The sequence below is a fragment of the Lissotriton helveticus genome, chromosome 9 (genome assembly GCF_964261635.1).
Source record: "Lissotriton helveticus chromosome 9, aLisHel1.1, whole genome shotgun sequence".
Taxonomy (NCBI): Eukaryota; Metazoa; Chordata; class Amphibia; order Caudata; family Salamandridae; genus Lissotriton; species Lissotriton helveticus.
The window spans coordinates 398780735-398805607 of record NC_136070.1 but is presented as its reverse complement, the minus strand read 5'-3'; the positions used below and the strand labels follow the sequence as shown (position 1 = coordinate 398805607).

General features: G+C 46.6%; 1 protein-coding gene across 1 annotated transcript in view; it reads right to left on the bottom strand.

Moving 5' to 3' along the window:
* LOC144781361 (cholesterol 24-hydroxylase-like) overlaps window positions 1–18807 on the bottom strand; it is a 321568-nt gene extending 302761 nt beyond the window's left edge. Inside the window, exon 1 of the mRNA XM_078660152.1 lies at window positions 18580–18807. Within this exon, the coding sequence (XP_078516278.1) occupies window positions 18580–18716 (137 nt within the window). The 5' untranslated portion in view covers window positions 18717–18807. The remainder of the gene's footprint in view (window positions 1–18579) is intronic.
* Between the last annotated feature and the right edge of the window lie 6066 nt (window positions 18808–24873).

The following is a 24873-nucleotide window of genomic DNA, read 5'->3' as shown; positions in this document are numbered from 1 at the left end:
TCAGCCTGGCCAAAGTGGCTCGAGTTCCTCCACTTCGGGACAAGGGGGAGCATCACTGATTGCCTCGGACCTGGGTGGTTCAGTTTTAAGCCCTGAAGTGCCCAGGGCCGAGTGTCAATCAGTCACGCTTGGTGCCAGAGTGTTGTGAGGTGAGCAAACTCACTGACCCCATCCCACTCTGTGATGAGTGAGGAACTAAAGCCTTCCCTTCAGCCGATGAGAGAAGGCAGCAGTCTCAACCCTTATGGGACCTCCGAGGCTTGCCTCTTTACAGTAAAGGTAAGTTTTATGTTTTTGCGGGTTAGTGCGTGCGTGTATGTAAGAAAGTAAGTGTATTTGTTAGTATTGTGGAATATGTGTCTGCGTGTCTGCGTGCGTGAATGCAAGGGTGTGAGTAAGTGTGTATGTGTGTGTGTGGCTCACCTCCCTGGACAAATTACCAGCCGCCACTGGTCAGTATATATGACACCAATATGGAACTGAAGGAGATAAAATTGAGCAAGGAAAATCCACTCGAAGGAAAATTAGAAAGATCGTATAAAGGGCGACTTAGAATCCAAGGGAATGAATGCTAGAGTTGAGAGAAGACAAAGGCATAGTGCTGGATGTCTGAAAAAAAGATGAAAACTAGCAAACATGGGCTTGACCGGAGCTATCCAAAATAGAGCCAAGAGAGAAAAAAGCTGCTGTTTACCTAATTATGGGATAGCAGGAACTCCACAATAGGGATCAGAAAGTGATTGGAAAAAAGGTTACACAGAGGCTAAGGTGAGGGCAGCAGAAAAAATGTCAAACTTATTAAAGGCGCTAGTCCTGTAGTTAGGGGCACATGCACCCGGGGTAAGATTTATCAATATCTGAGGCAGCGCAACGCATCAAAACAACTTGCTGCTGTGCACCAAATGGAGAGGGCAAGAATAAGCCATATTTATCAAGATACGGTGCATTTTTGCTCTCGCACAGCGCTGGTGTACTATGAACTACCTAGTGCCAATGCAGGTACCCCTGTATCATGGTGCAAGGGTGCCTGCATTGCAGGCAGAATTATTTTTGTTCAGTAAGGGACACCTTCCTGCACAAAAACAATCCTTAGAATCTTTTTCCTCTTTTTAAATGTGCTGCAAAATGCAGCACACACAGATAGAGGAAACAATGAGGACAAATAAAGATAATTCTCCTCGTTGTGCCTCTATCGAAAAGGTGGACAATTTTGACCCATCTCCAGGTTTACGACTTATGGTAAATCTGGAAATGCACCAAAAAGCATGAATGGATGATAAGTGATAACACCCACTCTCCACCTATGTAACACCATCCTGGCACAGAGTAACACAAGGCAGAGAAGCGGGCTGCCCTGGGTTATTCCAGATTTACCAAGCAACGCAGGGCCACGTAGGGTGGTCTTGTGTGTCTTGGTAAATCTGACTTGAGGATTGCGTTGCCCTTTCGTCACGTTGCATGATGCAAGGCAAACACAATCATTTGATAAATCTGTCCCCTGGTGCACAGACTGTCATAGAGGAAAAGCAAAGGAAAGACAAAGCATTATATCGGGATGTGTGGCACAATGTGATGACACCAATATGGAACTGAGGGAGACAAATTTGAGAAGGATATTTAATCTTGGCACTGAGAATGCATGTCAGTCATGAGTGTTGTTTTCCAGGCAAAGACTATCAGTGTACCATGAAAAGATGCGGGTCAGGCGGCACAAAGATGTGTGCAGATTAAGGAGTCCAGTTGGAGCCAGTGGATTAAAAAACAACAGGAAAGGTCAGATTAAAGCACCACATGTACAGTTGTATGTCCAATTCCACCTGATGCGATGTCTTGGTGGTGGTGACATGCCATGAGGTTTGGCCTTAATCGCTGCATTGCAGGAGACACAGATGATCCAGTGTAGTTCAGTGGAGCATATGAAGAGCTGCATGTAGTTGCAGAGGACTAGCAACAGTCACGCGAAATAGTCTCTATATAAACTGCCAGGCTACAAGATGTCTGACACTCCTCCAGCAACACTATGCAGTTGCCTTAAAAGCGTAAATTAGTGGGGTTCTTCAGGTTAACAAACAGCCACAATCTGCACTTCCCACAAACCAACTTTCAATGTCACCTGGCTGTACCGCAGGATTGCTGACCTTGGCTACAGCTTCAAAGCCACAAGGCACCAGAGCCACCAGGGACAGTCTCCGAGGTGAGATAAATCCTAACAGGTGCCCTCACAGGGTCAACGTTGTTGACCAAGATAGTTTCTGCCAAGACTGAAGTTAGTGCTTGTTAGAGTAGTTTGAAGAGAGAGGGCAAGAACGACTAAAGTAAACAAGTAGTGGCAACCAGAATAAAGCAACTGTACAGGGAAATGGTAGAAGGACAGTACTTAATAACAAAGTATTTGGCAGGGCACTTGTTGCTGAGCATGAAGAGAAAATATGGGAGGGCATGTTTGTGGACAACTTTAAGTTACTGACCTGAGCTGGGTATTTAATGTCTGTTAGCAGAATATCCGCATTAGGATGGGTGTATTTTTGGAAAGGGTGAGTTATGATAAAATATAGGGCTCCGCTGGTATACTTACCTTGCTGCCCAGGTGTCTGCCATCATGAAAGCCTTGCCTGCACCTTTTTTGTAAATATTTGTGAAGACCAGTAAGAAATTGTTTTGTCCAGTCCTTTTTTTACTGAGAAGTAGAAAACCTAGAGCTGCTTCCGTTGATCTATTGACATTGAAGACTTAATAACAATATCAGCTGAGTTACAGTCTTTAAGAGCTGCATTTAAGGTATGAGTTGGCCTGGAGAAAGGCTGGTCTTTTCCAATAAGTCTTTTCTTGAGGTTATTTACTTGCTCTTACTGTACTTTATTATTTGATGCATTTTTGTAATCCTGTCTTTTAATAATACTGCATATTGTACTGAAAGCAGCTACTGGTATCGGTTTGTGGTGGAAGCAGGTGTGAAACCCAATAATGATCTCAGAAAATTATACATTTTTGAAAAGTAGATAACATTTTAATTTCAGCATGGGGTCTTTTGAGTACAGCGCTCAGGAAAACAGAAAAAAACGGATTGCTAAAATAGAAAAATAATAAAATATGTTTCGGAAAAAATAGCTATTGGTGACAATTATTCAAGTGTTATTTTTTGGTACTGTGGTCAATTTACAAAAGGAATATAGCATAACTTCCATCAGACCCTTCTGGCTGCAAGGATATTAAGGGTGTAAAGGGTCTTCCAAAAACACTTGAAGCCCAAAGCCAAAAACTGAGCTGCTGCTTATAATGATTTCTCATTGTGTACTAACCACACAGCAATTAATATGATAAAATCTAATGAATTAGACATGGGTATGAAGGAAACCTATATATTTCTGAAATGTGCACAAGATACTAAGATTAGTAACAGGGGTTATTTATACACCTCTGATGAAGTGGCTACCCATACTACCATGTGATTCAGGGGGCATTTTTCACAATATGCTTCTTTTATTGAACACTAGCTGACTTTTAAAATCCAGTTAATAATAATAATTATAAGTATATTGTTTTGGCTCAGCTCATACTTCCATCTGAAGTTCAAGGCACTCTACAACAATTTCAGCGATCCGGTACTGGACAACCCCCCCCCAACCCCCCCCCACCCCCCAACACTGCTGATAAGCCAACCATCATCACCTGGAATCCTGCTACTGTCAAACACATCACCGCTACCATGATGAAGAAAACCCACTCAGGAGCCCCAACAGTCCCCTGCCCACTGCACATACTCCACAGGGCCGCCATTGCACCTGAACTGGGACTCACCATCAACGCCTCCTTCATGTCCGGCATCTTCCCAGACGACTGTAAGCTGGCGGAGGAAAAACCCCTCCTCAAGAAACCAACAGCCGACCCAACGGATCTGAAAAACTACTGGCCCATCTCTCTCCTCCCTTTCGCGGCCAAAGTCACAGAGCGACTCGTGAACGCCCAGCTGACCACCTCCATCGAAGAGAACTCCATCCTAGATGCCTCCCAGTCTGGATTCCAAAGCAACCACAGCACTGAGACCACTCTCCTCACCACCACTGATGACATCCGCATGCTACTCGACCAGGGACACACAGCGGCCCTCATCCTTCTAGACCTCTTCGCAGCCTTTGACACAGTTTCTCACGACACAGGGATACAAGGAACCACCTTCGACTGGATCCGATCCTTTCTCTCCGGTAGAACCCAGAGGATCAGACTCCCCCCACCCTTCCTCTCCGAATCCACCAATATCAACTGGGGAGTACCCCAAGGCTCATTGCTCAGCCCCACGCTCTTCAACATCTACATGGCCCCCCTCGCCCCCATCGTCAGCATGGGCTCAGCATTGTATCCTACGCCGTCGACACCCAGCTCATCCTCTCACTCACTAAGAATCCCGAAGACACCAGACTCTGCTTCCAGGAAGGAATGAAGAATGTGGCAGCCTGGATGAAAGATCGCTGTTTGAAGCTCAACTCCGAGAAGACCGAGATCCTCATCCTCTGACCCTGCAACTCAGCCTGGGACAACACCTGGTGGCCCTCCAACCTGAGGAACCCTCCCACTCCTACTGACCAGGCACAAAACCTCGGCATCATCCTCAACTCCTCCCTATCAATGAACCGCCAGGTCAACGCTGTCGCCTCCACCGGCTTCAACTGCCTGCGCCTCCTCCGCAAGACCTTCAAATGGATCTCCCCCCGACTTCAGAAAGACTGTCACCCACGCGCACATAACCAGCAGACTGGACTACGGCAATGTCCTATATGCTATCCATAGGAGCTGACAAGTGCTCCAATGACTTATAAAAACAAAGTGCAGAGTGCAATGTATAAAATGGCAGCAGACCTTTATCAGCAGAAGTAAGTTGCATGAGCTTAATGTTCCCTAGTGAAACTAGGACCTAGCTTACTCAAGCTACTTAAAACCGTGACAACCAAACCAACTTTAAGACAACATAAGCCAATTAGGCAAGAACAAACAAGCTATGCCGGTAGTGCTAAACATGTGCGAGGTGCAGTGCAAAGGAAAATAGCAGGCTACTAACACTGGAAGATAAGGGGGTTGGTTGCTCCCTTTGAGTACTAACACATAAATAGGCTTCGTGCATCAACAGTAATTGCATAAGGCACAGAGTGCATTTACAACGCTATCCTCACGGTGCAAAAAATGCCTCATGGCTGAGCTCCACAGTAAACAATAAAATCAGGTATACAACTCTGAAACAGAGGGGGAGATAGAGCACCAAGTCCCTAACCTTGAGACAGTTGACTGTAGATGTTTGCCATAATATGCTGTGGCACCAGTGGGCAGTCCAATTAAGTGCTTGAGCTAATGGCTGGGGCACACCTAATGTTGTTACCCTCAAACTTCGCTTCTTAGCCGCTCGGGCCACAAACTTAACTAACGGAATGTTCAAAGTAGTATTGTCAGGTTTGAAGGTAATCTCCAGTTAAAAATATCAAGTGCGCTGCTATTCTGAGTTTCCACATGTCTTTGTAGAAACATTGTAGCCCACTTTTGTGGCTGGGCATACGTCCCAGAACATAAAACACCCAAAATACAATGTGGAAAATCAGATATCAACCAGTAAAATGAACACTTTTTCACCACAATGGTAGCTTCAAGATTTGGGCCCTAGCTCACCCACCACCCGAAAAAAAACTATCAAACCCAGACATTTCTGGTAACTATACACTCAAATGAGTCCAGGATGGTCTAATTAATGTGGATCCCTTAATGCTTTTCTATCTAGGAGGCCATGCAAACCTCAAAGGGAGGCGAGAACTGGCAGGGGGATAGGGCCGTGGGGACAGCAGCGGCAGGAAAGGGCACAGAGAACAATGGGCACAGGTGAAAACAGGACACAACAGGCGAAAACGACTGAGATGCAAAGGTCACAATACAAAAAGAAAGCACAGGCACAATAACAAGGACGAGGTGCAGACAGTAAAAAGATAGATTTTAGACAGAAAAACAGACACAAAAGACAGAGACAGACAAAAGCAGACCGCAGAAGAGCAATGCTCTCCCACTGGACCACCATTGATGAGGCACAGGCAGGAGATTGCGGGTGGAGGAGGGCCTCAACACCAACCTGCATGGGGGCAGCGGCAGTTGCACAACAACGAAGCTGCTGGGGGAGAGTGCTGGGGCCCTTTTAGCAGTCTAGCATCAATTGTTTTTGTGCATGAAAGGGGGACCCTCCTGCACAAAAACAATCCTGGGAGTCATATTCCTCTATGTGTGCTGCAGAATGCAGAACACATAGAAAGAGGAGGAAATGAAGAGAAATAGAGATATTTGTCCCCTGGGAAGGTGTAATATTTTGGGGCATCCCCAGGTTTACAAGTTCTTGTAAATCTGGGGATTCGCCATTGAATGCCTTCCCAGGTCAGAGTTGCGTTATTCCAGATTTTTTAAGCCACTCAGAGCCATGCAAAGTGGCTTTGAGTCGCTTAAAAAAATCTGTCTTAACCCCTGCCCCCAGCCGTCTAACGTCACGGTTGGCGTGTGCGGAGGACGGCCAGGGACAATTCGAATCCCACCCACTATTCAAATCTCCCACACAGCACGAAAATGTGCACAGCATGCAAGGGGTTAAACGTTTGCGTCACGCATGTACAACATTGCGGGGTGCAAACGGGAAGCAACCCCCCCATAAATAAGCCCCTTAGTTTGTGAATGGGCTATTTATTAGAATTGAGAAAGTATGCGCTTTGCGATGACTGCCCACAGTCATACACAGGCACCCAGAAATGTCCCCACAGCAACTGAAGACTGTAATCCCCTCCTCCTTGGTATGTGTGCCGGTCATAGTACTCCATGTAAGTGTATTAGATTTGCCGTCTAGTAGCATGTTGTGCAAATAAATAAATTTAGCCGTTTATCTCCACTCCTTCTATTTGCTTTACTGTGCAGAACCAGCGGTTTCCACTTTTACATTCCATACATTGGTCTAGGACAGAAGAGGAAGTTCCTAATCCATTCCTTCTGTTTATAGTACTTTTATGTATTTTTCTGGTAAATGTACTATACTTACCTGCACATTCTATATCCACCATAAGCCCATGGTCCACCCGGAAATGTACATTATTTTTCACACTACCCATGCACGCAAACCAAGATTACATTAAAACTGATCAAGAGTGGGGGGAGGAGCCTAGCACGGGACCAGATGGCCGCGTGATCATGTAGCTCCGTAGAGACCCGTTCCTCCGTTTGTCTATCCTGCCATATATCCTGTGACCCGAGGACCGCGTTCGATGGGGGAATAGTATTGCTGCGCCCTGGTGAAATTGCGGCTCGAAGGGCGTAATTCTACCCCCCAAATCGCCGTCCAAAGTTTCGGGCCTTTCCGTCGCCTGGGCCGCGGACTCTGGTGTCAGATGTGGCTGGGACCTACTGCGACAACAGCGGCTGTCTCTACCGGAAGTGGTGCCCCCTCCTGGAACCATCCCTAGGGCCCACCCCTAACTGTCGGGCGCTTCTAAGGGGCCTTCCCTGCGCGAATCAGCCACTCTTGGTTCGGCTCTTGGAGCGTTGAGGAGGTGTGAAGCATTGTCGGAGGTGTGAACTTGTGTGACAATAGACTGGTTGCCTGAGTCCTCTTTGATCACCCTCCACGGTGGCGAGATCGGACTCCGAGAGACCCCCCACCAGAGGTGGCAGAGTCCAGAAATCTGTCCAGTCCAATAAACTGGACAGATATACGCTTCCTAAGGGATCTCCGAGCGATCAGAGACAACTTCCCGTAACAGGGACTACCTCCCCGAGTGGGGGCTCCGAGCCTTCTTTGCAAGATATAATGGAGGTCGTCACCAGAATTGAGACATCTATGGTGACTAGGATGGATGAGCTTGAAACCAAATTGGACTCGGTTAAGATTGATGTTAACCTTCTGCGCACAGACCATGCTAAGACTAGCGAAAAAGTGAAATCCCTCGACATCAAAACATCGAGCCTGGTAAATGACACCGCTGAGCTCCAGAGAGAGGTCCGTGCCTTACAAGCGGCACGGGAGGAAACCCGACGGCTGCTCGATGATTATGAGGGTCGTAATCGGCGCAACAACGTTCGCATTTTGGGTGTACCGGAAAATGTGGAAATGCGCACGCCTGATCTCTTTGTTGAAGACCTGATCCTTAACCACCTGAAGCCTAAGGGACTCAGTTAGTTTTTCATGGTGGAAAGGGCATATAGGGTGCCGGGCGGGCCTCCGAAAGTGGGGGCGCCAGCTAGGCCCATGATTGCGAGGGTTCTGAATTTTCGGGACCATGATGCCATTCTACAGACCTCGCGAACGGATGGTCCGCTACGGTATGAGAATGTTACCGTGTCCTTCTTTCCGGACTTTACGCAAGCTGTACAGAGGATGCGTCAGAATTTCCTCCAAGTCAAGCGGAGGTTGAGAGACAAAGGGATTAAGTACTCTATGCGAATGAGAGGACTTGGTTTTTTAGGTCTCAGCTAGCCGCGCGAAGCGCGTATCCGCCGAGCCCCTTTTGTCGGCATGTGTGCTTCCCAGGAGACAGTCCTGGCCGCACGCATTGCCTTGGAGGCGATTTGAAAGTGACACGCGCACGCGAACGAGCGCTGCGGCCAGGCGCTGTCTCCTGGGAAGCACACACGCATGCGCATACACACACAAGCGGCCACATACATACAGAGACTCCCCCTCCCCCCCACACATACACACACGCGCATACAAGCTGCATTCATGGACTGGGGGGTCTCGTTTAACAAGGGGCAGTTATGTTGGTCAGCGTTTAGCTACCTCGGTACCAAGCACCCTTCTCTCCCTGCTCCCCGAACACCAGGCCAGCTCCCTCCCAAGCTCCGGCTGCGGCTTTACCTTTCCAGCGGCGCCGAGCCGGATGCGCGCTCAGATCTGCAGAAGGAACAGATCCCACGGAAATGGAACCGGGAGAGCGAGCGAGCTCCGCCGGGAGGCTCACATCGAGAGGCGCGGGGAGTGGGGCAGCTGCAGTGCGCTTCCACCGACTGCAGGGGGGCGGCACCGAGCAGCTTGCCGAGGAAAGCGGTGGGAGGCAGGGGCCGAGCTTGCGGGAGGAGGTAAGGGGAGGAGGGAGGAGAAACGAGAGCGCGCTCGAGGGCCTGACTGACAGAAGCACGAGGAGGCAGGACTTCTCACGAAAAACAGAATTGAGCTCTAGTTGACACCCCCGGGGTACCAAAGAGTTGTCGGCGTGAAGGAGTAGAAACGTCTCGCCAACAAAAAAAGCAGTAGAAAGCGGAGAATCTCAGACGGGTTTCCCACTTGCAAACGGGTCAGTTAGCATTACCAACAACTGTGCTCCCCATAGCATCCCTTATAAGACTCACCCCATATGGGTACTAACAAAACATACTCCTTCTGTAAAACTTGAATATAGCTTCTCTGCTTTGGCGGTGTGCAACAATACGCTCAAATTTTCAAGTCTGAAACAGCAGCAGGTTATGGAGTAATATAACTTCTAAGAACACCTGGGACAAACCAGCACATTCTTCCTGATGAACCCTGCCCGCTATCGAACGTATTTGACTCCTGTGCATGTTTAAAACATGAAACACTGCCAGCCGCACAATGCTACTGAGACCTATAGGAATATCACAGATAAGAACAACCAGCTAATTGTCTGCGTTCTTCCCCAGTTTCGAGGTGAACAAAATCAGGCTGTGTGCTTGACTACACAGTCTGCACTAGAAGTTTTATGCCATAAATTGTGCGACCAAAACCTACGGTGTACAGTTAGCACCCCATTTATAATCCCAATTTACGCCTGAATCGGGGTTTGTGTGGAGCTTGGACTGAGCCCTCAGTGGGTACGTCTCTCCGGAAAAATATTGCACTTACCATTTTAAAAAGGATTGTAAAGTAATTTTATGACATTGTAGTATGTAATGGGCATGGTAATATAACGTTAATACTTATTGATGGAGCGCACCTTGGTGCTCGCTAGATTAATACAGCACCAGACTAAAACCAAATAAAACAAACGGAACTCGATAAAAGAAACAAAACGGGTGAAGACGGAGCTCAAGGGGGTAACTGACATGATTTGATGTGGTCCTAATTTATTCCATGAGGCCAAGAACCACACTTTGATGTACAGAGAAGTCAACAAAATTGATTTCCGCCCACAGTGTACACTGACATCATTGCAATATGGCCCCTTATGTAGGAGCTGCCTGCCCAGGGAAACATAAGCACCTTAGCCTTTACAAGATCTGTGGATCATTGTGAACCATTGTGAATCCAGTTTAGCAATGGCTTTTGTAGACAAAGAAAAACTGGAACTAAAAAGTAGTAAGTGAGTAGTGAGTGTGCAGAGTAGTGAGTGCAGAGTAGTGAGTAGTGAGTGCAGAGTAGTGAGTGCCGAGTAGTGAGTGCAGAGTGGTGAGTAGTGAGTGCAGAGTAGTGAGTAGTGAGTGCAGAGCGGTGAGTAGTGAGTGCAGAGCAGTGAGTAGTGAGTGCAGAGTAGTGAGTAGTGAGTGCAGAGTAGTGAGTAGTGAGTGCAGAGTAGTGAGTAGTGAGTGCAGTGAGTAGTGAGTACAGAGTAGTGAGTAGTGAGTGCAGAGTAGTGAGTAGTGAGTGCAGAGTAGTGAGTAGTGAGTGCAGAGTAGTGAGTAGTGAGTGCAGAGTAGTGAGTGCAGAGTAGTGAGTGCAGAGTAGTGAGTAGTGAGTGCAGAGTAGTGCGTGCAGAGTAGTGAGTGCTGAGTGCAGAGTGAGTGTGCAGAGTAGTGAGTAGTGAGTGCAGAGTAGTGAGTAGTGAGTGCTGAGTAGTGAGTGCAGAGTGGTGAGTAGTGAGTAGAGTAGTGAGTAGAGTAGTGAGTAGTGAGTAGAGTATTGAGTGCAGAGTAGTGAGTAGTGAGTAGAGTAGTGAGTAGTGAGTAGAGTAGTGAGTAGAGTAGTGAGTAGAGTAGTGAGTAGAGTAGTGAGCAGAGTAGTGAGTAGAGTAGTGAGTAGAGTAGTGAGTAGTGAGTAGAGTAGTGAGTAGTGAGTAAAGTAGTGAGTAGTGAGTGCAGAGTAGTGAGTAGTGAGTAGAGTAGTGAGTGCAGAGTAGTGAGTAGAGTAGTGAGTAGAGAGTGCAGAGTAGTGAGTAGTGAGTAGAGTAGTGAGTAGAGTAGTGAGTAGAGTAGTGAGTAGAGTAGTAGAGTAGTGAGTAGAGTAGTGAGTAGAGTAGTGAGTAGAGTAGTGAGTAGTGAGTAGAGTAGTGAGTAGTGAGTAAAGTAGTGAGTAGTGAGTGCAGAGTAGTGAGTAGTGAGTAGAGTAGTGAGTGCAGAGTAGTGAGTACAGTAGTGAGTAGAGAGTGCAGAGTAGTGAGTAGTGAGTAGAGTAGTGAGTAGAGTAGTGAGTAGTGAGAAGAGTATTGAGTGCAGAGTAGTGAGTAGAGTAGTGAGTAAGAGTAGTGAGTGCAGAGTAGAGAGTGCAGAGTAGTGAGTAGTGAGTAGAGTACTGAGTAGTGAGTAGAGTAGTGAGTAGAGTAGTGAGTAGAGTAGTAGAGTAGTGAGTAGAGTAGAGTAGTGAGTAGAGTAGTGAGTAGAGTAGTGAGTGCAGAGTAGTGAGTAGAGTAGTGAGTAGAGTAGTGAGTAGAGTAGTGAGTGCAGAGTAGTGAGTAGAGTAGTGAGTAGAGAGTGCAGAGTAGTGAGTAGAGTAGTGAGTAGAGAGTGCAGAGTAGTGAGTAGAGTACTGAGTAGTGAGTAGAGTAGTGAGTAGAGTAGTGAGTAGAGTAGTGAGTAGAGTAGTAGAGTAGTGAGTAGAGTAGAGTAGTGAGTAGAGTAGTGAGTAGAGTAGTGAGTAGAGTAGTGAGTAGAGTAGTGAGTAGTGAGTAGTGAGTGCAGAGTAGTGAGTAGAGTAGTGAGTGCAGAGTAGTGAGTAGAGTAGTGAGTAGAGAGTGCAGAGTAGTGAGTAGAGTAGTGAGTAGAGAGTGCAGAGTAGTGAGTAGTGAGTAATGAGTGCAGAGTAGTGAGTAGTGAGTGCAGAGTAGTGAGTAGTGAGTGCAGAGTGGTGAGTAGTGAGTGCAGAGTAGTGACTGCAGAGTAGTGAGTGCAGAGTAGTGAGTGCAGAGTAGTGAGTAGTGAGTGCAGAGTAGTGTGTGCTGAGTGCAGAGTGAGTGTGCAGAGTAGTGAGTAGTGAGTGCAGAGTAGTGAGTAGTGAGTGCCGAGTAGTGAGTGCAGAGTAGTGAGTAGTGAGTGCAGAGTGGTGAGTAGTGAGTAGAGTAGTGAGTAGAGTAGTGAGTAGTGAGTAGAGTAGTGAGTGCAGAGTAGTGAGTAGAGTAGTGAGTAGTGAGTAGAGTAGTGAGTGCAGAGTAGTGAGAAGAGAGTGCAGAGTAGTGAGTAGAGTAGTGAGTAGAGTAGTGAGTAGTGAGTAAAGTAGTGAGTAGTGAGTGCAGAGTAGTGAGTAGAGTAGTGAGTAGTGAGTAGAGTAGTGAGTGCAGAGTAGTGAGTAGAGAGTGCAGAGTAGAGAGTGCAGAGTAGTGAGTAGAGAGTGCAGAGTAGTGAGTAGAGAGTGCAGAGTAGTGAGTAGAGTAGTGAGTAGAGTAGTGAGTAGTGAGTAGTGAGTAAAGTAGTGAGTAGAGTAGTGAGTAATGAGTGCAGAGTAGTGAGTACAGAGTAGTGAGTAAAGTAGTGAGTAGAGTAGTGAGTAGAGAGTAGTGAGTGGTGAGTAGTGAGTAGAGTAGTGAGTAGTGAGTGCAGAGTAGTGAGTATTGAGTGGTAAGTAGTGAGTGGCTGGCCCTGTTTCTAGCTCAAGCGGCACCGGCACCTGTAGTCTAAAGATAATACCTCTGCCTCAAGTGAAGTACTGTGGTACGCAAGGATGACTAGCAAACAATATTATTCACAACGTTGCTTACTATTCAGCAACATTTGACAGTTTGCAAATCATCTTTATAAAACAATTCAGAGTTTGATAACAAATTAAAGCAACACATTGTAATATACAATGCCAATAGCTCAAACTTTAATGCTGCGAGACCTATTGCATTGTAAATGCTTGTTGATAATGCGAAGGTGGCATCGGACTGGTTAGACACTGTGAGACCTGATGACACTGAAGAACAGCGACAGGACACTGAGGATGGTCGGCAGGGCCCGGAATGAGAGACTCCTGTCTTGAGCGTTTGCTTGGTTTTTGATCACGGGGGGGATATGGCCTTTTATTATTGTGTAACTGTACTGATTTGGACTAAAATGTTAGTTCCTTGGGAATGATTCTTTTGGGGGGATGGATTCGGGGCTGCGCGGCAGGCGCCTCCTCTTCCTACTTTTAGTTACCATTGTTGGGCGGGGCGACAGGCACACTGCGAGTTAGGGTTGGGGCGTTGTCCTGATGCAGGGGTGCAGGGAGGGGGGAGGACTTCTGAGTGAGGGAGGGGGGTTGTTTGCTGTTTCTTGGTTTCAGTTTCGTTCTGAATTGCATTGGGTGTTGATGGATTTGAATGTGCGTGGGGGAGTGGGGTGAATGTCTTGCTCTAATCAGGGATCAGGGATTCGGGTGCTGAGTTGGAACGTGAATGGTCTGGGGGACAAAATTAAAAGGGGCATCGTCAGTCAGTTTATCAGGCGTCATTCGCCGGATGTGGTACTTCTGCAGGAGACTCATCTTGTGGGCAACCGCTGTATGGCCCTTCATAGAGGGGGTTATAAATTAATCGCACATGCAGGGTTTACAACAGGCTCTAGGGGAGTTGGGATCTTGGTGAAGAAGGCTTTTCCGTTTGAGGTGCAGGCTACATGGTCGGACCAGCGGGGCCGATATGTGGGAGTGTCCGGGAGGATCGGGGGTAAAGCTGTTACTTTTCTTTCTGTTTATGTTCCCCCGGCCCTCCAATCTGACACTTTTAAGGATCTTGCTAATTTTTTCCTCTCGCTCCCACTTGGTCTCCTAGTCCTGGGTGGTGACTTTAATACTGTTTTGGATGGCAGCTTAGACCGTGTCCAACCGAGATCGCTTCCTTCGGCGCGTCAGTGGCTCTCTGAGTTCTTGGACTCTTTGGGTCTGGTTGATGTTTGGCGCTTTTTGAATCCTGGACTGAGGAGTTATACACATCTTTCGGCGGCACATGGCTCCATGTCGCGACTCGATTACATCCTGCTGCCCGCTGCTATGGCTGACACTATTAGGGAGGCGCGTCATCTGGGTAGGGGCATCTCCGATCATTCCCCAGTTTGGTTTCGAGTGGAGATGGGACAGCCTATGGTAGGTAGAATTGCACCCATCAACGCCTGGCATCTTAGAGACCCAGTTATTAAGAAAGAATTGTGTGGGGCTTCCGAACGCTATTTTCAGCATAATCAGGGAACTGTGGATTCGGCCCAGACGTTGTGGGAGGCCTATAAAGTGGTCTTGCGAGTAGAGGCGTTGTCTCTCCTCGCGGGTAAGAAGAACAAGTCGCTGGTGATGCGACTGCTGAGAATCAGCATCAGCTACGCCTCAAACAAAATGAATATCATGGGCTGTCTAGGGAGTCGGCTGTGACGCAACATAATGAGGTCCAGAGTAGGATCTATGAACATGGTGATAGGGCTGGTAAGCTTATAGCGTGACTGGAGCGAGGAGATCGCGCTTCTCGGTTGGTCCCTGAGCTTGACAGTGGTGGTCCTGAGACTCTGATTGACTCAGTTGATTGCGACTCCTTTGGTTGTTACTATAAGAATGTCTATGCTTCATCGGAATCACAGAACGGCTCTGAACATGCTGAGATGATTAGAGATATTATTATGCCTACATTGTCCGATGATGACCGGAAATATATGGATTCCGTTATTACGGATGACGAAATTGGGGGAGCTATTAGGAGCATCAACTCAGGGAAGGCGACAGGCCCCAATGGTATTCCCATTAAGCTCTATAAATTGAATGCTCATAAAATTGCGCCGCATCTTAGAGCCATGTTTGTTAAAAGTAAAGAGGTTGGCATCCTCCCCTACGATCAGCGTATTGCTAATATTGTTGTGATTCACAAGCCAGGTAAGCCCCGAACCTCCCCTTCTTCCTATAGACCTATCTCTTTGCTCAATGCGGAACCTAAGATTTTGGCCAAAATACTGGCGATCAGGTTGGTCAAGGTGATTTCCGCCTTGGTGCACCCGGATCAATCGGGCTTCATGCCACGGCGTAACACTGTACTTAATCTTCGACGTTTGCATGGCGTTTTGGGTAGGGCCCGTGATTTGCTACAACCCGCCGTGTTGGTGTCTCTTGATGCCACCATGGCCTTTGACCGGATTGAATGGTCATATCTATTCGCTGTGTTGGAGAAGCTGCGCTTCGGGCCCGAGTTTATCGGATGGGTGCGTTTGCTTTATACTGCCCCTTTGGCTCGCGTAGTTGTGAATAATTGTCAATCCGGTGATTTTGAATTATAGAGAGGGACGTGACAGGGATGTCCACTGTCGCCCCTTCTGTTTGCTTTGGCGCTGGAGCCTTTGGCGGCTTGGATTCGATGGGGCAGGACGGTACGTGGCCTGCGGTGGTCCCCTGATTGGGAGGATAAGATCTCTCTCTATGCTGATGATGTGCTTCTCTATCTCACTTCGCCTAGGTCCTCGCTAAATGTTTTCCTTGACATTCTCAGAGTGTTTGGTGAGTTCTCAGGCTTTGCTATTAATTGGGCTAAGTCCGTATTGTTGGTACTGTCGGGAGATCTGCCGGTAGTCCCGCAGAACTGCCCTCTCCAAATTGCTACTAAAGGTTTTGTATATCTGGGAATCTACATTGCTTTGGACGCCAAGACAAGATATGTTGAGAACTTGCTGCCGCCGTTGGTTAGACTGCGTGCTGATGTTGAGCGTTGGAGGGCGTTGCCTTTGTCACTTCTGGGCAGAGCGGTACTCTTTAAAATGTTGGCTCTTCCGCGATTCTTATACGTTCTCCAAAATGCTATGGAACCCTGTACCTGCCAAATTCTTCAAGGATGTTGAGGCGCTTCAGAGGCTGCTTCTCTGGGATGGTAGACCCCGCATTGCCTACACTAAATTCACCTTGGCCTGGTATGATGGGGGTATTGGGCTTCCCGATCTGAGGAAATGTTATTGGGCCTCCCAGTTGGCAGCTGTTAATCAGATAGTCTACGGCCTGCCGGGCGACCCTGGATATGCTATGGATCGCAGTCAGTTCCCCGGGGGAGATTTCCTTCGGGCCCTGTATAATCGGCCGGGGCGATTTTCTCTGGCGGGTCCCACCTCACATGCAGTAAGGGTTTGGCATGCGGCTAACAGGAATCTAGGATGGGAAGGGAGAATGAATCTCGCGACCCCTCTCTTTAGCTCTGCCAAATTGGGCAATCTGTGGACCACCAAGGGCTTTGACAAGTGGGAGTTGATTGGAATCGGTCAGATAAAGGATGTCTGGGGGAGAGGGAGAGTACTGTCCTTCGAGGCGCTTCAGCAGAATCACCACCTTCATAACAATGAGCACTTCCGCTACCTGCAGGTCAGACATGCCCTCCTCTCTCATGTGTTACCAGGAGACACCCTCCCCGAGGCCGCCCCCCTTGAAGATCGTGTATTGGATGGGCATCTACCAGAGAAAACCATCTCATTGATTTACCGAAAGCTGATCAATCATATGGAGGACCCGCTGAGGTCTACCAGGGAGGCGTGGGTAGCCGATGGATTAGAGTTAGATGATGAGGATTGGGTTGAGGCTGTATCTTCCCCCAAGGTTGTGGCGATACAGATGAGGTTGCGTCTGGTGCAATTGAAGATTCTACATAGGTCTTATGTTACTGGTCCGGGTCTGGTGAGGATGGGATGGAGTACAAATGGTGAATGCAAGAGAGGCTGTGGAGGGGTTGCCACGTTTCTACACATACTGTGGCACTGCGATAGAGTTCAGACTTATTGGCGCGCCATACATGAGACTCTGCGAGATGTCCTGGGCTGTGAGGTGAGATTGGAGGCGCGCAGATGTCTTTTAAATGTTTGGGAACCCACGGATCTTAATCAATATCTAAAGCAATGGGTTACGCTGGGCTGTATGATTGCTAAGAGCAATATAGCACAGCTATGGGGGGCTACTCAATCTCTGCAGCGCGCCAAGTGGGCCCAAGACCTGGACTGGTGTATGTTCAGAGAGCGTGCTGTGTATGTTGCGAGGGGCTGCCCTGAAAAGTGGATAAAGATTTGGGGGCCGTGGAATGTGTACCGGTGGAATAACTGTGGGGTGACAACTCTTAGTCAAGAGGTGCACCATGATCTTAATTCAAACCTGTCAAGTTTCCCAGGTCCATTTGTGATATGCTTCCCCAGTCCATGTCTTGTCTTTAAAATCTGGGACTTGTAGTCTTGTTTATTCTATTATAAAATAGCATTATAATTACAAGAATTCAAACCAAAAAGCTGGACTACAGCAGCACATCATGCATGGAACTTGGAAACTTGGCAGCTATGTTAATATATTACGAGGTTTTAAATGGGGCTGAAACACATACTTGTGAGCCATTATGGAGATGTACGCTACACATTACAATAAAACAAAACATTCTTTATAGCTTTCAAGTTTCCCAGGTCCATGTGTGATGTGCTGTTCCAGTCCAGATTTATTTCCTTACATTTTGGAACTTGTAGCAAGTGAAATAAATAAGACTCCAAAAATTCAGTTTCCCAGGTTCATGAGTGTTGTGCTTCTCTAGTCCGGTGTTTTTCTTTGATTTCTGGGAAGTGCAGTCCTGTTTAATTATGAAATAAACAAGATTACAAATCCAGAATTCAAAGGAAAAACAAACTGGGGCAGGTCACCAGCATGTGAGAGAGAGAGAGAGAGAGAGAGAGAGAGAGAGAGAGAGAGAGAGAGTTGGGGATAGAGAGTGAGAGGAAGAGGGGAGAGGGGGAGAGGAGAGGGAAGACGGAGAGGGAGAGAGAAAGATGTTTTCATGTTGTGCGGTATGACCTCCAAGGCGTGGGTATCGCTTTATCGGATGCAGCACTTGATGTGATGGATAAGAAGATGTCATAGGGTATGCAGTTGGGTTAACAAGAAAAAACGCATCTCAACATTGTGCCTTACTGTTAGGAAGAAACGTTTCAACATTGTGCCTTACTGTTAGGAAGAAACTTTTGCTTTACATAATGTACAATGTAGCGGCAGCGCACCGATAACTCACAAACTGTTCTCTCATGACTGCTTGTTATCCGATACTGTGTTTCTTTAGCCATTGCCATTTTTTGCATTCTGGGTTTTCCAGTTTCACTGACTCTACTCGTAAACATAAACACGGGTCTTCAAGTCGCAGTATACAGAGTTGTGACTACAAGCCAGGACTGAGCCCCTTTGCTGCTACGCATGCACAGGTTGTACTCATGTCTGGCTACACAGATAGCACTGCCAAGTTTCCCTGGTCCATGTGTGACCAGCTGCTCTAGTCCAGGTTTTTTTTTGGTTTGAATTCTGGGACTTTTAGTCTTGTTTGTTCCATTGTAAAACAGGTGGTACAAGTTACAGCATTCAAAGAAAAACACCTGGACTTAACAGCATATTTATCACACATGGACCCGTGAAGCTATAAACGCATCACTAGCAGACTGCGTCTGCTTTCTTTTAAAAACATCTCTTGAAGCTGGTCTCACCTGTCCCTTGGGGGTCCTGGGATGTGGTCGAACTTAATGTGAATATATTTTACATAACAACAGTACAGCAGGAAGGCGAGTGCGGCAACAGACAGCACAACGAGCAGGAGCCAGGAAATTAAACCCCAAGCGTCCATTTCTGCATTCAAGTTGGGAGCAGCGTGTTTCCTATTTATTTCGAGTAACAGAAGGACTCGCAAACTGCTTGTCTCTGAATGATGTCCTTGCTCTTGCTTTCTAGTACTTCCTGGAAATGTTACTAAGAGATTTATTTAAAGCAACAGCACTCCCGTAAACCGGAACCCCACATCCGTTGTAATAGTATCATTTCAACTGCGGTCCACTTTATCCCCGCTTCACCGAGTAAGCTGAAGTTGTATATCCTACATTGTAACGTATTTTTGGCTTCGTGACACCTAACAACTACTGTGAAGAAAGCGAGGCTCTGCTGTGTTACAGTTAACAAACGAAATGAATCGCACGAAGCAAGGCGGTTGACTTGACTTCACTTCACGTCGGCATGCTGCACTAGGCTTGCTGCATGGCACCCTTCGTTGAAGCCTCTATTTTGTCCGCTCTTCCCAGTGACAATATGCTACGGATCGCCTTTGTGCTGCTTACACACAAACAGAAAAGAATCATTATTTACACGTCTAAAGAAATGTAATCTGTGCCAGAAAAAAAAGAAAGTAAAGCTTCAGGAATAAAATACCCAACTTCAATTTTTATTTTAACACCCCATTTTCAAAAATATTTCTCATCAGTACTCCTTGCGATGTTTGTTGAGCAGTCCTAGATACAATACAGATACACTGGTTCAAGGAGATTTTAGGGTGCTCCCCCATACAGGTGAAAACGTGTCATTCTTTTCATCAGGTTCGACACTTGTTTATTGGTGGGACGGCTGTGAAGCTCCATGACCCCATGTGTACAGTCTTGGGTTTCCATTTAGCAAACCAATGCACTATGATGCTTCTAGTCTCTTGGGTTGGTGAAATAACTCTTAGAATAAGATTATGATGAGCATTATTTATTATTTTGATATTATTATTATCATCAAACAACAATAATATTTTATCTCCAATGTTAGCTTGCTCTTGACATTTATTGCTAGAGTGCATTCACTGTAGGATTAGCAAATTGACTCCTGTTGTGTGCCTTAACTGTATTAAATGATATCTTTGAAGACTTGATGAATAAACCATCCTTACTTAGTAGATGTGTACTCACTATAACATGAAATCGGTTTACATAATGTGTGGCTTAATACATTAAATTACATTTACTGTTTAGATGTTGAGTAGAAACCATTCTCATGTTATGAAATGTAATTTATAATAGAAACAAATTTGATTTATGTAATGTGTGTACTAAATTTTCATATATTACCTTAAATGTAGTTCTTAAACATACTTACACATATACTTTTAATATTTTATTGTATGTCACAAGTACTACGAACCTAATGTACTGACATTTTACATTTACTTGTTTTTAAATGTGCACACGTATATTAGTTGTGCACCATTGAGTTAATACTTTAAGTTGCTTTAAGTAGGCCTGTTTTCCATGCCGCATGCAATACTGTTTTCCATTTTCTGCTAACATGACTTTCTTGCAGGTATTCACACACATTGTTAGATTGAGAATAGATACATTACGGTTGTAGGACTTGGCCCTTTGTGGCTAAAGTTCCCTAAACTTTTTGTTTTCCCCCTAGACCTTTTTTTTCGGACATGGTGTTGCCAACTTAGATGCTTTGGGTACTTTGCCACTGCTGATCAGTGGCAAAGTGCAAGTGCTCCCTGTATAAAGTATAATGGTAATTGGTTGTCCATGATTGGTATGTTTGCCTTACTAGTAAAGTCCCGAAAAAAGTGTGCTATGTGTGCCAGGGCTGGTAATGCAAATGCTGCTGCACTACTTGTGCCTCCCACAACAGTAGCCTTATAGAGGGAACTCAGGCCTGCCATTGCACTGCCTGCGCGCAGTTTGTTAAACTGCCATGTTGTTCTGACAAGTGCACCCACATGCCAGACCTTACCCTTCCCTTTCTATGCACATCAGACACCACTATGGTAGGTCCAAGGTACCCCCTGGGCAGGGTACAGTGCATGTGAAAGGTAGGACATGTACTAAGGTGTGTACCATGTCCTGACAGTGAAATAATCTCCATTTCGTTTTTCACTGTGGAAAGGCCATCTTGCCCATATGACAGAATGGGGAGGCTGTGTAATATGTTTTCCAGCTAATCTTCCCAAAGGCTTAAGATGGAGAGGTGAAGTTTAGTATGCTTGAACTCAGGATGTAATAACACATCTTTTTATGGAGGTGGATTTTGCCTTGTGTGTTTAGAAGCCACTCTTTTAGAAGTGGCTGGGTTTTTGTGCTCTAACATTCTGTGTGTCTCTGCCTTGTTGTGGATTGACTGGATTTGAAAGCGATAGGATCTGGGGAATGTCTTGACCCAGGGGAGGAGGTGAGACAGCAATAGGCTGACCTGCATCTGTAGTGTAGGGCGAGGAGTAGCCCCTAGAGGTGAAGAGGCCTTGGTTGCTGCCATAAAACAATTGTCCCATCTCCTGCTGAGTGATTGAGAATCCAGACCCCAATTAATCAAAGGAAGAAGGTGTCACTGGCAGGGAAGCCCCCAGAACTGGTTTGAACAGGGGTCCGTGCACCACTGAATACAAAAACTTCAAAGCCATTGAGGGGTATAACTATGAGAGCGGAAGCCCCTGAACTTTGGAGAATGGCTTGATCAAGATTGAACAAGACTGGAGCTACTTTGTGGTCAAGAGGAACTTTTGCCAAGGAAGAAACAACTGAAGAGATTGAAGGAAAGGACTGACCCTTGCTGTGTGTTCTGGGGCTGGCCTGCAGTTTTCAGTTTTGACCAAGGAGAGGCTAAAGGGATTTTGTTGTGTGCTGTGTCCCCCTGCTTGAAAGGACTTTGCTGTGCTATGTCCGGAAGCAATTTATCCCTAAAGGGCCCGAAGTGAGCTGGCTCCCTGTTGCGGAAACACAGGAACACAAAAGAATCCAGGAGAGTCTCAGCGATGCTGTGCATGTGCTGTTTGCAGCCTGAGACCCTCGTAAGGAGTGCCCTGTGGTCATGGGCATGTGGAGTCCAAGCGAGGCTCAGCGACACTGTGTGCTGGTGCTTTCTACAGCCTGAATCGTGTGCACCGAAATCCAAGTGAGTCTCAGCAACGCTGTGTGCATGTGCTTTGTGCAGCCTTGAACCTTCGTGAGGATTGTCTTGTTAACATGCACACCCGGAATCCAAGTGAGTCTCAGCGACGCTGTGTGCATGTGCTTTGTGCAGCCTGAGACCTACGTGAGGATTGCCTTATAAACGTGCACACCCGGAATCCAAGTGAGTCTCAGCGACGCTATGTGCATGTACTTGGTGCAGCCTGAGACCTTCATAAGGATTGCCTTGTTATCATGCACCCGGAGTTAAAGTGAGTCTTAGTGACGTTGTGTACATGTTATTCGTGCAACCTGAGACCTTCGTGAGGAGTGCCCGTGATCGTGCACCCAAAGCTCAAGTGAGTCTCAGCGACACTGTGTGCGTGTGCCCTGTGGCAGCCTGATATCTTTGTAGCAGTAGCGGACCGGTCCGGCAGCCCAGGAGGAGCTGAGCAGCTGGCCCGAACCCACCGTTGCCAATTCACAAAGATTGCATCAGAGACCCAAGTCGCTGGAAGAGGAGAGGAGAGTGAGGTTGCAACCCCCATGTAACGTGTGTCAACGCCTGGGGTGGGGTACGGGCTCGGAGGGAGATGCTCTCTGCTTCTCTCTCATTCCGGCAGCGCGAGCCACTGCTTTGTCTTGTATCGTGGCCGTTCTTGTCAAGGGTGTGGCAGTACCGGGGCCAGAGTGCGGAGATGTGCTTTTTGTCATACCATACCCATGTTGGGGGGAAATTGTTGACAGAGGCCAACTGCGAGTTAGCATGAGTGGCGGAGAGACCGCCTAAGGCACTGTGATTGGTGCTGGAATTTATTACGCATTACTGTATTTCTGCCTCATGGAGTACCTGATTTTCGTATTACACATTGCATCATTTCTGCATAATGAACTACCTGATTAGTGTATTACACATTGCATTATTCCTGCATAACGAACTTCCTGATTAGTGTATCACACATGGCAATATTTCTGCATATCGAACTACCTCATTGTCGGATGATGCATTGCATTGTTTCTGCATAACGAACTACCTTATTAGCGTATTATGCATTGCATTATTCCTGCATAACAAACTACCTATTTAGTGTATTACGCATTGCTTTATTTCTGCATAACGAAGTACCTGGTTGTTGCTTTATGCATTGCATTATTTTTACATCGCACAGTGCTTGATTGTTGCGTTACCCATTGCATTACTTTTCCATTGCAAAGTGCCTGATTCTAGCATGACGTACTGCATAACATTGTATTAGGACTACAGTGGAATGTTTAGAAGTGCTCATTAATATCACTAGAACTTACAAGGGCTGGTTGGGCTAACAACCAGCCAGAAGGAATAGCACACATACTCATGTGTTGGATTTATATTGTGTGGTCTTATTGTATATCTTTTTATATCAAATTTATACTAGTTTTTATAAAACTCGTGTGGAGTCCATTTGTAGTGTCATCATTGGGTTTCTGTGAGCGTGGTTGCAAATACACATTTGCCTTGAAAATAAGCCTGCCAAGCTACCAAGGGGGTGAGCGGGGGCTATCTCAGAAGGCGTCCTTCCTTTCCCAGACGTGGAAACAAAGGTCCCTATTTTGCCTAAGGTACCTACCTCAGCCAACCTGGGATCCCGGGTCTAACAACTGTCTAGTGATAGAAGGAGAGAGCCTGAGAAGAAGACCTTGATGAAAGAACATGGAGACTCAGACCTTAACTGAAGAGTCCTATTCCGCAATGTTTTTGTTTTTAAGACCAATGTTTTTTGATTTTTAAAGTAGCATAGTCAGTATTACAATCATTACAGTATGAGAATGGAATCATCAGCCGGTTACATGTTCCCAGTGGGTCAATATACTACAGACAATGATGGTTATTACAACAGGAGGCATTGGTTCATCTTTACATAATCAACAACCATCATGTGTAACAAGTTCCAGTCGCAGGTCATAACCATTACAAACTGTCAAAATCTCTGCACATGTGATATATCATCTGTTTGGCACTGGTTAATATCAGCTATTGGGTCTGGCTTTAATTATATGTTGGGCAAGGACGCATGGCCTCTCCAGCATAACAATGCAATGCCTGACATTGCGTATGGCCCAAGCTTCAGTGAGGTTGGTTATGAGTCTAGGAACATCGAAGGGGGTGGGTAGAGGGGGAAAGATGGGAGGAAGGGAGTACTAGGCGGCAATATTTGTTTGGAATAGTATGTGCTGAGCGGTCATGGTCCCCCATCCAACGCATCATCCTAAAGGTCTTCGAAGAGCACCTGTAACTCATTTAGGAGCGTATCCCACTCTAGGGCATTGGAGACTTTGCAAAGTCCTCCTGCCTCCTCTGTATGGAGCGCCACCGATTCGGCCATACCCTACTTCAGTGTCGCTGCAAATCAATACGGTATACCGGGGAGGTGGCCATCCTTCCTCTTCATGGCACTGGCTCTCCTGGCTACGAGTAGGGCCAGATCTATAAATCAGTTAATGGTTCCTCCCATCTTTTACACCTAAATAACACCAGCAGACCCGCCTCCATAATGCACAAGTCCTCCCTCCCTGTGACGGTTGTCACGGCATCCGTGACCAACTTCCACCATGGTCGCACCTTGGGAGCCACATCTAGGTCATGTTGATGCACTGCCATATATTCTAAGCAAGTATGCAATTGCAATTGTGTGTGTGGTGTGTAAATTAAATTGTCCTGAGGTGGAAAGCCGGGACTAGCAGAGTGTAACTGTTTGCTATTTCAAATCGCCGAATTTTAACTTTCACTGAATACGAGTTGGAAATATTTATATAATCTGTCACTCTCCCGCCTAAATACCGCTGGACTCTAGCGGTTTATCCTTCTCTGCCAAACGGACTGTTGCAGCAAATTATCGGGCCCTTCTGGCTGTTAACTTTTGCAGGATTACTCCTACTGCAGCCGATTGGATGCTGCCTGGGGGACCGCCATTTTAGGTGAGAAGCAGGAGCAGGGATAGCAGTCTAGTGCTAGGCCCCTCCCGCCCTCGTTTACTATAAAAAAGCCTTGTGACCACACTCCAATGATTGCAATTGTGTGTGTGGTGTGTAAATTAAAGCGTCCTGAGGCGGTAAACCGGG